Consider the following 17,167-nt stretch of genomic DNA (forward strand, 5'->3'; position numbering starts at 1 on the left):
TCCCAACTGTTAAGTGATCAAAAGATAGATGAAATAATCAAAGCCATCTTTATGGATAAAAAAAAAAAAAAAAACAAAAAACTAATTCACTACTGATTGGAGAAATGCAAATTCAAACAATTCTGAGATATTACCTCATACCTATTAGATTGGCTAAAAAGATAGAAAAGGAAAACAACAAATGTTGGAGGGGATATGGGAAAAATAAGACATTAATGCATCTTTGGTGGAGTTGTACACTGATTCAATCACTCTATAGAGTGGTTGGAACTATTTGGAATAATTCAAACTTGGAACAATTCTAATTTGGAATTTTGACCTATATCCAAAGGACTATAAAATCATGCATGCCCTTGGACTAATAGGTCCATATCTCAACAAAGATAAAAAACAAAAAGGAAAAGGACCTATATGTACAAAAATATTTATAGGAGCTCTTTTCTGGGGACAAAGAATTGGAAACAGAGGAGTTGGCCTTCAAATGGGAAATTAGCTGAATTTTGGTATGTGATTATTATGGAATATTATGATGCTATAAGAAATGATTAGCAGAAAATTCTCAGAAAAACCTGAAAACTTACTGCTGTAAAGAGAAGTGCGCTGTGCACAAAGTAACAGCAATATTGTAAGATGATCAACTGTGAGAGACTTAGTTAGCTCTTTTCAGCAATATAATGATCCAAAACAATTCTGAAGGGCTTTTGATGAAAAATGTTACCTGACCCCAAAGAACGAACTGATAATGTCTGAATACAGATTGAAGCATACTTTTTTTTTAAACTTTATTTTTCTTGAGGGTGTTTTTTTTCCTTATGTTTTCTTCTACAACATGACTAATATGGAAAAGTTTCTTATAATCACACATGTATAACCTTTCCTGCCTTCTCCAAGGTGGGGAAGGGTAATGGGGAGGGAAAAAGGGAGAGAATTTGGAATTTTTAGAAGAATGTTAAAAGTTGTAATGGAAAAAATAAAATATTAAATCATTTTTTTTTTTTTTTTAAATCAGAGGGTAACTACTGCTTTTAACTTTAAATACTTCATTTTCGCTGTGACAGTTCAAACAAATGCTGAGGAGATATAAATGAAAACTTACATAGTCCCAGATGTTGTGGGTACAATTGGGATATCTTCAGCTTCTAATGGTATTGACCAGGGGATCTGAAACTGTGGAGCAAGCTCTCGCATTATAATGTTGCTTAAAAAAAAAAAAAAAAAAAAAAAAAACAGACAAAATAAGACAATATATTTAGATCTCAAAATTGGATTTAGAACAGTATAAAAATATCAAGATTCTAAAGATTCTCATGAGGATGCCACTTACGGAAAGTCTTCAAAATTTGAGAAATTGGCTCCACAAAATCTTGTTTCTTAGATACATAATTTAAAAACTAACAATTTAAAATGTCTACTGAAAATCCAGGGAGATTTCTGAAAGGCAGTTGGAGATATGAGAATGGAGAAACCACTACATCTAAGCTACCAAGAACTTACACTTGCTATACTGTATAAACATTTGATATGTTATAAGGAGGTTTGTGGGACTGGGGTAGAAGGAAGTAAGAGAATGCCTTTTTTATCTTTGCATTTTATATTGCATGTGCTTACTCATTTGCAAAATAAATGTTTATAAAATCAATAGATATTTAATTAAAATTATCTGATTCTTTGTCATGACTTTTTGTGACTACATATTTTTGAGCACTAGCAAATACTTGAAAATTATATTTTATAAATATGATAAGATTCAACAGCTTGATATCAAAGATGAACTTAACTAATTTTATCTGTTGTGATTAAATACATATTTAACCTATAAATAAGAAGCAGCATGGATAGAAGACTGGCCTAAGAGCCAGGAAGAAAGGGTTCAAGTTCTAGCTCTGAAATCCACTGCTTATATAACTATGGGTAAGTCACAATCTCTCAGGCATCCAAATCATTATTGCATTAGTGAGAGGGCATTTTCCATTAATTAGTTAATTTGACAAGCATTTATAAGATGTCTATTTTCCTTTCAGTCACCCTACTGAGTGTTTTTGTTGTTGTTCACTTTGAAATCAATTGTGATACACAGGCGAACGGCAAAAGATTGCCCAGCATGTCAGTATATCATAGCATATGTACATCAAAGAAGGCATCAAGCTCTATGAACAAAGAATTGCAATAACTCAAAAAGAAAAAACAAAACAAAACATGAGATGTGAGATGTTCAAATTTAAATTAAGTTCAAAATTAAATTAATTTCAAATTTCTATTTTTCCACTTCATGTTCATATAAACTCTTTGTGCCTACCTATGGTAAGAGACTTCTGAGTTTGTATTGGTCTGAACAATCACAGTCAGACACATTGTACCTTGACTTCAACAATGTGATGTCACTCTGGTCCTCTTTAAGCATGAAGGATAATAATCAAATAACCAAAGAGTGTTAGGAATTTAAAGTTGAAAATGAAACTGCTATCTTCAAGTAGCCTATATTCTAGTGGGGTAGGGAGTGGAGCTTAAGGAGAAAGGCAAAAGAGCCAGAAAGAGTAGAGCAAAACATAAAGATGGACAAGAAAATATACCCAAAGTAATTTTTGAAGGGAAGGTCCTAGTAACTAGAAGAATTAGGTCAGGCTTCATAAAGAAGTTGACCTTTGAGATCTTGAAGGAAGGTATTCTATGAAGCAAAGGGGGAAAGAGCACTCCCGTTTCAGATAAGGAGACTTTAGGACTGATTATCAAGATCATCTTCAGAAAGATAACTGAACTTATGAAGGCTCACTAAATGAGATCATTAAGTGAGAGAGTATAAACCAAAAAGGGAATATACAAGGCAAATTTTCGGAAGATACTCAATTAGTGAGAATTATATGGCTCTAAAGTATCACTTAAGAAAAATGAAGAATGGTCAGGATAACTAAGAATAGTGTCACATAAAAAACAGAGAGAACTTAGGAGAAAAAAAATGTCCAATAACGTCAAATGCTATGGACTTTAAGGACTGAAAAAGTGTCATTCTATCTGTAGAGAGATTAACTCATTCAGTTAAATGACGTCAAAAGCTAAATTTAAGAGAGTTTAAAAGACTAATAAGAGTGAAGTACAGACAGTTGTTTTGAAGGAGTTTAGTTGAGAAGAAAAGAAATGGCAACAGCCAGTCCAGATGGGAAGTGATGAACACTTGAATTAAGGTGTTAATCAGGCGTAGAAATATGGGTGAACAGAAAAGATATGGAGCTGGAATCAACAAAATATGGCAACTGATTAAATGTCTCAGAAGGAGAAGGGAAGAACAGTTAATATTGCAAGGCAGCTAAACTGGATCTAGTAGGAACAATATTTGTCAGTGTCCCTGCAGAAGGCTAAAATTTTGGGTTTTTTCCCCTAAAAGGTAAGGAAACTTTCTGAGAACTGACTGGTCCATAAGGTTATAGTCAATGGTGTAGCAACCTAATTACCTAAGGATACTGAAAAGAGTAACATGTAAGGACTCTGTAATTTTTATAGTTGATTCTAGAGCCAAGAGAATCACTATACCCCTAAGCTTCTGAGAAGATAGCTCCCTCTATGGAGATGAGGGGGGTTGCATATACCTGAACCCAATGCTGTAACATTTTCATATTGTTAAACAAATCTTTTATTAACTAATAAATGTTCCATGGGATACAGTAAATGACATAGTGGATAAGAGTATAGGAGCTGGGCTCAAAAGACTCCTGAGTTCAAATCCTGCTTGAGACATTGAATAGCTGTGTGACCATAAGCAAATTACTTAATCCTGCAATTTGTCTCATCTGTAAAATGAGCCGGAGAATAAAATAACAAACCACTCCTATATCTTCATCAAGAAAATCCCAATGGGGTCATGAAAAGTTGACTACAAATAAAAAACAACTAAATAATAATTAAGTTCCCTGAATCTCCAAGTCTCAAACTTAAACTACTATCCTAGCTTGGAAGTAGGTCAAATTAATAGAAAAGATGATAGTGCCTAAGACAGAAATAAGGAATTCAGTAGAGGTGACGAAGGATTAAGGGAAAAGATAAGATTTGTTTTGGATATGCTGAGTTTAAGATACTTAAGGGACAGTCCAGTGGGGAAGTCTAATAGGCAGCTGGTAATGCACTGGAGTGGCATTCAGGAGAGAAATGAAAGTTGGATATGGTTATCTGAAATTCATTTGAACAGATCAGAGCTGAATCCATGGAAGTTGATGAGATTATAAAGAAAAAACAGAAGTGGATCCAGGACAGAGCTAAGGTAAGCTTTAGGTGGTATTAAAAGAATCATAGTTTAAAAAAAAAAAAAAAAAAAGAATCATAGTTTACAGGATTTAAGTGATATTCTTTCTGTAAATATAAGTGGCAAGATAAGAATGAGAAATACCAGTCAAACAGGTAGAAAACATCAAGAAGGAACAGTGACATGAAAACTGAGGGAAGAATAAGTCATCCTTAGAAAGGAGAAGTCAATAATGTTAAATGTTCTGGAGAGGTCAAGAAGAATGGGGGGGGAGGGGGGAAACGTTGCATATTTTAAAAAATAGGTAATTGGTGATTTGGGAGAGAGCAGTTTTAATTTGAGTGGTAAGAATAGCCAGAATGCAAAGTGTTGAGAAGTTCCTAGCAGAGTGTTCTTCATGTGGTAGATACTTAAATTTTATTTAATTGAATAAAAGATTTTAAAGAATCAAATAAAATGAAATGTATTTCAGATTAAATCTATGCTACGTAACTGAAATTTCATTATTAAAGAAGCCCTTCTAAATCTGGTAGTATCTCAAGAGTAATTATTATGAAGATTAATTTTAATTGTAAAGCATGCCAAAAGCCATTCTTCTTGTCCAAGTTTTCTAGTTCTTACCTAACTGAATAAATGGTAGTATATTGTAATATTAGCTATGTTTGAGGGGGGAAGGGATGAATGAAAATACAACACAATCTTACCCAAGTATTTTTGCACAGTCATCATAATATTTCATAGAATTCTTCACAAAACTGAAGCCATTGACATCACAGACATAGGATTGTCCATTGGCACGTAACAAATCAAAGCCACAAACCGTTTGCTATTAAAATTAAATTTAAAACTGAGCTCAAATGTTACAATTCTAATAATAAACAGAAACATTTTCATTAATAGTAGTCTACCTTCATTTCTGTAAGTACAAAGTCTTGTGACAATATAACAAGTAGTGAATGCTCAATGTACATAATAAAATTAGCTACTTGACATTTCAGGGGAAAAATTCTTATTTGTAATTTAGATAAGCTGAAGTGGTATTATCCATGACTGACTTTTTTACTCTTTGATAATTCTTGTACACTAATGGATACAGAACAATGAACCTTAAAGCTATTTTGAGCTAGCAAAGTCCACCAAAAAAAGTTACTTAAGAAATATTTTAAAAATTTTAGTGAAAGTTTTCTGCCTTTTTTTTGGACATAATGGAGCTCTTTTTGACCAAAGTCAAAAATCACGAGCTTTTAATCATTATCTAAAAAGATGGAATTTTCAGAGTAACAAATCTGAGAATGAGAAATGTTTTATGGAATCTCAAAGCTGGAAGAGGCTTCAAAAGCTACTACAACACCTCACTACCTACTAAATCCTTCCATTCCTCTTTAAATGGGGTTAAATCACTATCAAATGTTTTATGTTAAACTGCAAAATTATCTTTTAGTGTTTTCTAGTTTAGTAGGTAGGGATAAGCAGAAAAAATCTAATATACTTGTCTTACATGAAAGCCCCTTAAAACACTTGAAGGTGGCTAATCATGTTTTTCCCCCATTTCATTCCATCATTTCTTCTTTAGAATAGATATTCTCAAATCCTTTAACCAATCTTCAAATGAAATGATCCTCTAGATCTTTCAACAACCTGGCTGCCTGCTGGTCAATGACATAAAGAGTTAATGGAATTTTAAAATTAGGAGAGACAAGTCTAAACTGTAGCTGAAGATGACTACCCAATTAGAGGTCTATCCAGGTTTTGCTTAGACCTCCAAGGAGGAGAAACTCACTATCTTTTCAGGCAGCTTGTTCAACTATAAAAATTTCTAATTGTGAGGATGTTTTGTTTTTGTTTTTTTTCCTGTATCATCCCTAACTCTGCCTTTTTGAAAATTCTGCTTATTGCTCAAGGTTCTGCCCTTTGAAGCTAAATAGAATTACAATCTCTCTTCCAGATGGCAGTTCTTAAAATATTTGAAGACAGCTATAAGGTTGCCCTTGAGTCTGATCTTCCATAAGCTAAATACCCTCAGTCTCTTCATTGAATCTTCATATGGCTCTCAAGAATTCCATCCAAGCAGAAATTAACACTGGATGTGATCATATGTCATAATAACCTCTGAACAACTGAAGTAGATAGAAAAGCATGAGTTCATTCTGAGGGGAAGAATTTCCTGCTCTTCTACATTACAGGCTCAAGTTTCATCTAAGTTTGGCATACTTTTAATCAGTTTTTTTTTTTAATAAAAAAAAACCAGGCATATTTATATAACACTACTATAGTTTGTCCTCAGCAAAACAAATGTAACATTGTTACTGGAATGACAAAATGAAAATTTTCAAATCCTTATAATTAGGCTAATTTATTGCTTGGCAAATAAAGGTTTTAGCTCAAATCCTACTTGAAGCACCATAAATACTGAATAAGAGGGATCCAAATTAATAAGTTTTCAATGAAAAATAGAAGAGGTAAAGAAATTGGCAACATTCCAAAGAGCTTTTGAAATAATAACAATCATACTAACCAAAGGTGAAGCATATATTTTCCAATGTGTTATCATTTATAACTCCAAATACTCATTCCCAATTAAAAATTATTACAGCAAAATACTTCACAAACTGAAGTTCTATATATTTTTAAAATCCTTTATTTCATTTTACCTTAAATGCAAGGCAGACTTTCCAAGCAATTAATTTCTCTCTAGCATTAAGGATAACAGGATATCTGACTTCCTTTCCTTCACTATCCCGTTCTACTTTGCCATCAAGTGCAGGGGATTTCCGTGCTTCAGCATGAGCATAATCTGGACCTACTGTGTATACCTTTAGAAAATATTAAGAAAGTCAGTGGATAGCAAATGTATGGAAACAAACAATAGAACAGCTGTTCTTATACAACAGACATGTTTTTGAAAAATTATATGTGAATCAAATTTTATTATAAATGAATCAGGGAAGCCATAGTAATAGTAAAAGAAGTAAAATATTAAGTAACTTTAATTACAATCTCTGGATTACACACCAAGACTTCCTAAATAAACATACAAATGGCTAAATATACAAATGTAAGGACAGAAATCCAGATTTTCTCTCTTTTCCCTCCTATTTTCCCTTCTGATAGGTTAGTCTTTGGGAGAAGAGGAAATTAACTTGCACATTTTTCTTCCTCTCTTCATTCCACTCATGGCTAATCAGCCAAGTGGAGAAAAATTCCTATATCGCTATCCAATAACCTAACCTCAAACCTGGAATATCCTTTGCTAGGTTTTTTCTTTCTTTCTTTTTTTTTAATAAACTAAATTCTTTACTCTAAGTTCTTATGGAAAATACTGACAGGATCTATGGACTCCTGGGTTTCGCATGCTGCTTCTGACTTTAACTATCTATGTGACTAGGAATAAATCTTTTACCTTTGTGACCCTCAATTATTCTACATGAAAAAAGGAAATTATAGGATTACATAATTTCAAATATGTAAGGGACTCCCTTGGTCATCAATTTCAATTGCTATAACATACCCAATAAATCATGATGTTTTTACACAAAGATCTCAAGAGAGAGGTCACTCAGTACATCTGGAGGCAGCTCGATTTATGGATAGCTTTAATTGTTGAGTTTTTTTTTTTTTTTTAAACATTAAGCCCAAATCTGCTTTTTTTGCTTACCATGTCTATATTTGCCCTAAAGAGTCACTCAGAATAAGTTCAATTCCTCTTCCACATGAGAGCCTTTAAAGTATTTGAAGACAGTTGTCATGTTCTATTCCCACAGATAGGATTTCTACATCTTTCAGTTGGTTCATCAAATGGCATGAACTCAAAAGTCATTATTTTACTATTTGGCAGTAACACAAAATACTGGGAAAATGTATGGATCAGGAAATTTGTTGATTGTGTCTAAAGTCAAGTTACCTCAGTTTATTGTTAACTATAAAAAACAGTGCCTTGCAGAAATATGACAATTCATTGTATTAGAAATATAGTTTAAAAATATGAATTCTTTGATTTTCTTGTGCAAATTTCATTGTGAAGCTGATATAACTTTTTAAAACTCTTTAGAAATATAAAAGACTAATAGCTTGAAGTTGATTAGGTTTGAGATTTAATTTTAATTAAGAACTAGAAATTATGAAAGAGAAAGATTCAATCACCACCCATTATACCACACTGCCTAACTTTTTAGCTGCAAGTGAAATGAAGCAAGTAGCTGTGATCATCCATCTTTTCAAGATGGTTTGTAAGGAGACTAAAGGATTTAGCCTGGAGAAAGAAGACCACACCCTCTCAGCATTTAGCCCAACTCTAGGGAGTTTTTCTGTCTGGACGGAAAATCAGTTATCTAGAATGTCTTACTTCAGCACACTTTAATTAACCTGATGATAACAGGAGTGAATTCCAACTGGGAATACTTTATGTGTATATACTAGTATTAGTAATGTAAAATTAGATACATATTGACACTGTGAAACTTTGTAACACTGAAGTAAATAGGAAAACAAATTGTAATTTAGATACTGTTAGGTTATAAATTCAGTTGTTAAAGAGTTGTCTAAAAGTTATTAACTATCTTTGTTAAGAGTATTTTATTTCATTCAGATTATAATAGGAGGAAAAATAGGGGCAGCTAGGTAGCACAGTGAATACAGCACCAGCCCTGAAGTCAGGAGGACTTGATTTCAAATGTGGTCTCAGACACTTAACACTGCCTAGCTGTGTGACCCTGGGCAAGTCACTTAACTGTAATTGCCTCAGGCAAAAAAAAAAAAAATTAAAGAGAGGGGGATATTCTTTGATGTTTTATCTGATAAGAGGTTTGACAAGGTATAAGTAAAATAATGTTTAAATCTGAGGACTACAAGGGTAAAATAAAAAGAGCTATCCATGCCTAGTTAGAATGAGAAAGTTTACAGATCAGCTTATATTTAGGGAGTAAAGTCCATTTAAATCTTTTATAATGATTTTCTGTCTAAGGTAATGTGGAGATATATTCAACTGAATCAAGGTCACCTGATTAAAAATGGGTTCTGTTTCATGTTTCAAATGCATAATTGTCCAACTAGTCAGTAATTCATTGAGGAAATTGTATGTCTCAGTGAATCAAAGGGAGGGAATAAGATAAATTAATTTTTAAAACTATACAATTTGTTTATTAATAATAATATGTAATATTCCCTTCTCTGTGAAAAGGTTAGTTTGCTAAAGAATGCTAGAAGCATTCCATTTCTGCTAAAGGTATCTGGCCAGGATCTCCCCAACTGGGAAAACAGATTTCTGTTTAGAGTATAAACAGAATTTAGTCTGTGTGAGTTCTTTACCTAGCAGAAAGAACTCCTATACTTGTTTCTCTTCATTTGTGTTTAGGACTCATAAAAGAGAAAGTAAACCAGAAGAGTTCTGTGAAGATTGCGTATTTTAAAATCAGCCGGAGTCAGAAATTCAGGTTAGGGGAAAATCGTCAGTCTTTATTCTCAGTGAAGAAAGATCAGAGGTGGAAGAGAATGGGCAATAGCAATGTGTGTAGCTGAGTCAAGAAGCTAGCTAGACCAGCAGCCACACGACCAACAGCTAAGAGTATGGAACCCAGGCCAATCTCTCCCAGCTTCTATTCCTGTCTCTCTCTCTGCCTCCACCCACCAAAATCGTCATTTCCTATACACAACACATCAGGACTTGCACAGAGTGGGCAGGGACCATTCTTTATCCAATCATGTATATTAATAGAGTATAGCCCAATTACTATTTAGCCTCACTTGCTTGGGACCTCAGTGCATCAACTCAAGCTTCAGCCCATTACAGAGTTCTTCACCCTCTTCATCAGGGTGCCCATATTGATAAAGGAAACTCAAAATTCATGACCAGGAGATAAATAATTTTGATTACACTAAATTAAAAAAGTTTTGCACAAAGACATATAACTAAGATTAGAAGGAAAGCAGAAAGCGGGGGGAAAATTTTTATAGCAAGTATTTCTGATAAAGGCCTCCTTAAGTCATTCCCCAAATGACAAATGGTCAAAGGATATAAACAGGCAGTTTTCAGATAAAGAAATTAAAGCTACCTATAGTCATATGAAAAAATGCTCTAAATCACTATTGATTAGAGAAATGCAAATTAAAACAATTCTGAAGAACCACTTCATACCTATTCAAATTGGCTAATATGACAAAAGTAAATTGATAAATGTTGGAAATGATTCAGGAAAACTGGAACACTAATACACTATTGGTGAAGTTGTGAACTGGTCCAACCACTTTGGAGAATAATTTGGACCTATACCCAAAGGGAAATAAAACTATGCACACTCTATGATCCAGCAATACATCTTCTAGATCTGTACCCAAAAAATATCATAAAAAATGGGAAAAAACCCAACATGTAAAAAATGTTTATAGCAGCTCTTTTTGTACTAGCAATGAAGTAGAAATCAAAGGGATACCCATCAACTGGGGAATGGCTGCACAAACTATGGCATATGAACGTAATGGAATACTACTGGGCTAGAAGAAATGAAGAACAGGTAGACTTTTAAAAAACCTGGAAAGACTTACATGAGTTGATGCTGAGTGAAGTGAGCAGAATCAGGAGAACACTGTATACAATAATAACAGCAACATTATATTGATGATCAAGTTTGATAGAATTTACTCTTCTCAGTGATAAAGGAACTAAGACAATTCTAAAATACTCATGATGGAAAATGCTATTCCCATCAAGAGAAAAGAACTATGGAATTTGAATGCAGATTTTCACTTTTTTTTTTCCTTTCTTGTGTTTTTCCTGTTTGTTCTGATTCTTCTTTTTCAACATGACTAATGTGGAAATATGTTTATTGATTGTACATGGAAAATCTATAACAGATTGCTTGCTGTTTTAGGAAGGGGGGAGGGAGAAAAAATGGAAATCAAAATCTCATGAAAGTAAATGTCAAAAACTAATAAATATTATTATGAAACAAACAAAAAAATTCAAAAACTCTCAGCTGACCTTCCTCCCTCAATGATGTGCTAATTGAGTGGGACCAGATGCTTCCAATCCACCTGCTTATTAAATGTCCACTAATCAAGGTTTGGTTCACTTGTCAGGGGAGTTCCCTATCAGAAGGTACACACCCAAAATTTAAGATGATTCTGTTCCCCTTAGCATTTCTGGTTACTGAAACCACTGGATCAGCAATTTATTAATGGCTAGCTCAGCTAATAAATTAATTATTAATACCTGGAAATTCTGTCTCTACACATGGTATCCTTAGCTAATGATGTAGTTCTTTAATGTCTATAAACATTCTTATTTTTTAAAACATGCCTATCCTCAAGACCAACCTCTTAATATGACTATTTCTGATAGCTAATATCTTATGTCTTGTTTCCTTCATAATCAAACTTGAAAAAGCTGTCAATATAAACCTAGTACCTATACTTCTCCCATTCTTCTAAATTGTTTACACTCTAGCTTCCAAATCCATCAATTAACTGAAATTATTCTCTTCAAAGTTACCAGTGATCTCTTAATGGTAAATAAGGAGCTTTAATTAAAGAGCTACAATTAAGAGATCTTAGTGGGATCTTCTTGATCTTCATTCTTCCTGACCTCTCTATGCCATTTAGTATCACAGAACTCCTTCTAGAAAATCCCCTTCTTTTTAGGATTTTGTTTTTACAACTGTTTGTTTGTTTTTTCCCCTCAATCCCCTTTACTGAATTTTCATTCAGATCATGTTCACTTACTTTGGGTATCCTTTAATGGTTTGTCCTGGATCTTCTCTTCTCTCTCTACATTGTTTTGATGATGGCTTCAATTTTCATCCCTATGTTAATGACTGACAGATTTATAAATCAAGTCCTACTCTCCTAAGCTATAGTCTTGAATCATGCATTGCTTCTTAGACATTTTGAGCTGGATATCCTATAGACACCACAAACTCAATATGTCTTCCCAGGCCTAGAATGCTCTTACTCTTCTTATCTTCTAATTTCCCTCAAGAGTCACAGCTCAAATGCCATCTTCTGTAGGAGGCCTTTTCCTGATCCCAATACTTTACACAAAAGATGTACTTATAGAGTCTCCAAGCTGAAAATACGAATTCATTTTCTTCAAAGAAACATTGTCATACAGATTAGTTGTCTTTTATCCATTAGCATAGTATTATATCAGTTACAGTACAAGTTTTTGTGGATTACACCAATAACTAATATACTAATAACACTGTTTCCATGTTGATATATTTGATATATTCCATTGTTGATATATATCATAATTAAGATACCAGGAATAAGCAAACCCTTAACTTGTTCTAAGGGAAAATGTATTTTCATGTAGAAAAGTGAGAAATCTCTACATGAAAATTCCTTTTTAAAAAACAAATTGTCAGAGACTACTATTTGTTTCAAAAAAAATAATTATTTGATTTAGAAAGACACTTAAAACAAACATTTAAAATATAATTTAATTTCAATTCAATTTACCTTATCAGGTAAAATTAAGGGCTCCTAAAATTTGTTTTGATATTAGATTTAATATATGTAATTAAGTTTTCATGATGTAAAAGATGTAAAATGTGAAAGTTTATATCATCTGTTTACTTTTAAAATCCCACAACAACATTACCCATCTGAAAGGGTAGTGATGAATACAAGATATAAAATAAGATACACATTTTTGGATATGGCAAATGTATGAATTTGTTTTGCTTCACTTGTCTATTTCACTTATCACACAAGCAGTGTGGTGAATGTTTTTTAAATTGGAGGAGAAGATAGTTAAAAGGAAGGATTAAAGTTCTTTAAAGCATTTTTTTAAAAAATTGTACTAAAAAGAACTGAAGGAAATTCAGAAAGAAACAAATAAGCCAAACAATTATTTGTAACATGCTGAATTTATAATATACTTTAAAAACATGCTAAATAGAAATTTGTATTTCTCCTTTTTCTGCTCTACTTTTTATATAAAATTTTTTTCTATTCAATTAAATTCAGAATTCTTAGAAAAAGCTAGAACATTGAAAAATATACTTTGTAAACATATTTAATCCTTAAGAAACATGTTAGATTAATGTAACTGAATGTTCACATATTTCCTATAGTGGCTAATTTATGAGATTACAGACTAAATCCTAAAGTACTTAGATACATCAAAGTACAATATTAACCCATCTTTCTATCTTTCATTCTTACCTTGACATCAGTGCCATCTGTAGGCATGAACTCCTCATAAATGTATGAGCCTGTTTTTCTCACGCTGCTTTCTGGAGAGTAAACACTACTTCTGCTTCCAATCTAAAACAAAAAATTTCTATGAACTACACATATTTCTGAAAGAGTGCTTTCCATTTTTCCTAGTGCAATGTTCTTTTTCTTCCTACAATTCTTTTAAAAAGCTTTTTCAAGTATCAATATTTGGCAGATAAAAGTAATTTAATTTAATAAATTTAAATATTACCCAAGTTTTATAAGAATAATTTATTAAGCTATTAATTGTATGAGTTTCTAAAAGAACTAATCTTATTAAAAGTTTGTCTTACAATTTTATTTCATAGCATAGAATTCCAATGGACCACTTTAAAAATACATGATAGTTTTGAATCTAAACTCAAAAAACATTTGTCAACTATAATATCAATCTTACCTTCCTAAAGAGCCTTTGGCTTCCCCCTCCAGCAGATGTTGGATAATAAATGTAAACATTGTGATCCTCAGCACTGAGGGGTTTTTCTACAAATGGCTTTTGGAAAACTTCTCCATTTACTTCTACATGATCTTCCCCTTCAATTAGATTGCATTCTGTAATATCAATGACAAAATAAGGATACTTTACATTTTAATATGATATTTTTACACACATGACTTCATTTAATACTCAGAACCATTCGGGGAGGTCAAATAATCAATGATGCTCATTTTATAGAAAAGGAAAATGAAACTCAAAGAAATTATGTGACTTGCCTAAGGTCACCAAGAGAATAGATAAAATAGAGATAATATTAAAACCTCAGATGAATCCAAATGCAGTGCTCTTCAGCATATTACTTATTAATAACACACATGTGGGCTTACCAAAAAATAATAACAACAACAACAAAAAAAAACCTTACCTGTATAGATTCCACAGAACTGAAATTGAGTTATTCAAAGTTTTCAAATTGACATAATAAAATATTGAATTGCTAGACTTAACAACAGGTCATGAGCAAAATAGCAGGTTATGTACATATTAGAGAACATTATAAATTTAAAATGGAGTAGCCACTGGTGGTCTAGAAAAGAAGCAGTTATTGATTTGCTCTTTTCAGCTAAAGTTAGTTTTGCGTGCAGAAATATATAATACATCTTAATGATGCAATAGTGTCATCAGAAAATATGACTTTTTTTGTCCAAATAGATTTGGATACAGTTGTTCTGAATAAGAATAGAGAACATCTGGCCCATGAAATCATTTGTGAAGGCAACCATAGATGATGATAAGCTAAAAATAAGCCATAACAACCTCCCACTGAGTTCTACAAGTTGATAATTTTGTATGGCTGCAAATGTCATAAATATCCAAATTACCCTTGGCAAGAAAAAGGTTCCCTACCTCTGCTCCAAATATAAATGCAAATCTCAGGAAATGGCTCCCTTTTGACACATACAAGGGATTGTTAATCTTTGATATCAAACAAAATTACTATTTTTAAATTAGTTAGAAAAATTTTTAAAAATACACACAATGCCATTTTCCCCTCCTAAAAGCCTATCAACTAAGAACCTAAGAGGTATTGAGTTCTCTAAATGACTGAAACAATGTAGTGTGACAAAATCCCAAGTACAACAAAGTATCTCAAAACAAAACATAAGAAAAAAAGTTTTTATTATATTAAGAGACTATAAAACTTCTAAGTGGATATTTTTACTATGTGACATCTGGCCTTTTTTTTTTTTTTTTGCATTCTTCTTTGTCATCTATTTCACGTTTTATACCAAATAGACACTGGAAAAACATTCAGTTAAGCTTAATTTTAAATTCTGCAGTTGGCTTTCATCTTCAGACTGGAGTTAGCTCCAATTAAGTCATCAAAAATATTAATTATAAACATGAACATGGTATGCAAAGTATACCAGATAATAGTTTTTATCCAATCAGATATTACCTGAAAGCATGTGTATGTTATTGTTAACTCTATAAAATCAAAGGTTGTTTTAACAGTCCTCTGTTTTAAAGTTTTAGAAGGGAATTCAAATAATATGTGGAATTTAATTAGTGGAATGAAATAAATAGGTAGAATTCTTAATGAAGGATAGTGTAAATAACCAAGTTGCAAATAAGTCACAAAATATTCTTTGAGGGAATGACAAGTCTGTTAGTTAAGAGAACACTTTGGTAAATCTTCAACCTGTCAAGTGGAACAGAAAATAGTTGTGATTTACAGGCATTGCTTTATGGGGGAATTTTGTGCTTAGTAGGAGACTTAAAGCACTGTGAAAGGCCCCTGTTCCTAGGGCAGGACTAACTGTTGCTACCATTATAAACAACTGAAAGTCCACGATGATCATCATCTAGTGTCTTTCTTGAGCACCATCATATCTTCAAGTCTGTTTTGGGGATGGAAATGGAAAATTAATCAAATTTACTAATTTCCCCAAAGTCAAAAAACTATTTGAGACAAGCATTAAGTCTCATTAAAATGGCTGAATTCTCCTGTGACCACATTAAACTGATTGGCATGGTGTATATTAGGGGATAACTCGTTCATGACAAAATTCTCTTACCTTGGGGATTATTTGGATCGCGGTTTAAAATCGCATAACGAGGAAGTAAAATACCTTCAGCTTGAAGAATACTATAAACTTCTCTCCTAAGGAAAAAGGAAAAATATTTTTATACCTCAATAAGTCCATCAGTAGTAAGAATAACACTTTGGCTTAATGGAGAAATTATCAGTAAGCCATCTTTTCCTAAAATTTTGATAAATATGCACCATGATTGATATCATTAGTTTGGAGAAACAGTACTTTCAGACAGTTAAGTTTTAACATCTTAAAAGCTAAAGGAAGTAAAAAAGAAAAGCAGGATTTTGGTAAAATGATAAAGGGTATCAAAGTACAATTTTAGTCAATCAAAATCAACTAATTAAAATTTATGATCTCATGTTGACACTAAAATACACAATTTAATAATTTTTAAAATACAGGTTTATTATTAAAAATATTTACATGTTTAATTTCTAGTGTACTGAGGAAAACTGCAAAACAATAGTTCCCTTCTTGCCTTTCTTGGAAGAGATACTAGAATGGATTTATCATTTCCTTCTGTAGCCTACTTTACAGATGAGGAATCAAGGTAACTAGGGCTAAGTGACTTGCCCACAGTCACATAGATATTAAGTGTCTAAAGACAGATCTGAACTCAGGTTCTCCTGATTCCAGGGCTGATGCTTTATCTCCTATGCCACCCAGCTGCCTTCTAAGAAGGGATCTTGAGTTCATTTAGTCCAACCCCCTTATTTTGAAAACTGATCCAATAGGCATAGTAAGTTATCTAAAGTCACACAGAATAGTAAGTAGCACAAATGAAATTAACCCAAAACCTGTGACTGCAAAATCAATATACTTCTCTTCAGAAAAGACCTCATGAACCATTTAGTCTGTTCTTATTTTACAAATGAGGAAAATAATGCTCATTGCTTCTATAATGGAGATCACAGAAAACTTCAAAATTATCACAGAAGTAGAACCTCCAAGTCACAAGGGGCCTTAGAGAACATCAACTCCAACCCTGACCTGAAGCCTAATCACCTTATACAGGATTTCTGAGACTGTCATCAAATGCCTGCTTTTGATGATCAACACATTCTCAGCTCTCTCAGTGGTCTCTTCCTTCTGATAAGAGTACTTCACGAAGATGGAACAATACACTTCTGTAAAGCCCTTGATGAGCTCCTAATTTTCCAGGTTCATTTTCTATTAGTAGCTCTA

General features: G+C 32.6%; 1 protein-coding gene across 18 annotated transcripts in view; it reads right to left on the reverse strand.

The window, feature by feature from the left end:
• Window positions 1-17,167, reverse strand: part of PPIP5K2 (diphosphoinositol pentakisphosphate kinase 2) — a 99,935-nt gene that overhangs the window by 54,128 nt on the left and 28,640 nt on the right. For all 18 annotated transcript variants that reach the window (XR_004234213.1, XR_004234218.1, XR_004234216.1 and 15 more), the window contains 6 exons: window positions 15,962-16,047; window positions 13,842-13,996; window positions 13,391-13,492; window positions 6,883-7,044; window positions 4,936-5,057; window positions 1,097-1,198 (listed from right to left, as the gene is read on the reverse strand). Coding sequence is in view for 15 of the 18 variants with exons in the window: in XM_012541019.3 (XP_012396473.1) it covers window positions 1,097-1,198; window positions 4,936-5,057; window positions 6,883-7,044; window positions 13,391-13,492; window positions 13,842-13,996; window positions 15,962-16,047 (729 nt within the window). In the remaining 3 variants the exon portion in view is untranslated. The remainder of the gene's footprint in view (window positions 1-1,096; window positions 1,199-4,935; window positions 5,058-6,882; window positions 7,045-13,390; window positions 13,493-13,841; window positions 13,997-15,961; window positions 16,048-17,167) is intronic.

The sequence above is a fragment of the Sarcophilus harrisii genome, chromosome 1 (genome assembly GCF_902635505.1).
Source record: "Sarcophilus harrisii chromosome 1, mSarHar1.11, whole genome shotgun sequence".
Classification (NCBI taxonomy): domain Eukaryota; kingdom Metazoa; phylum Chordata; class Mammalia; order Dasyuromorphia; family Dasyuridae; genus Sarcophilus; species Sarcophilus harrisii.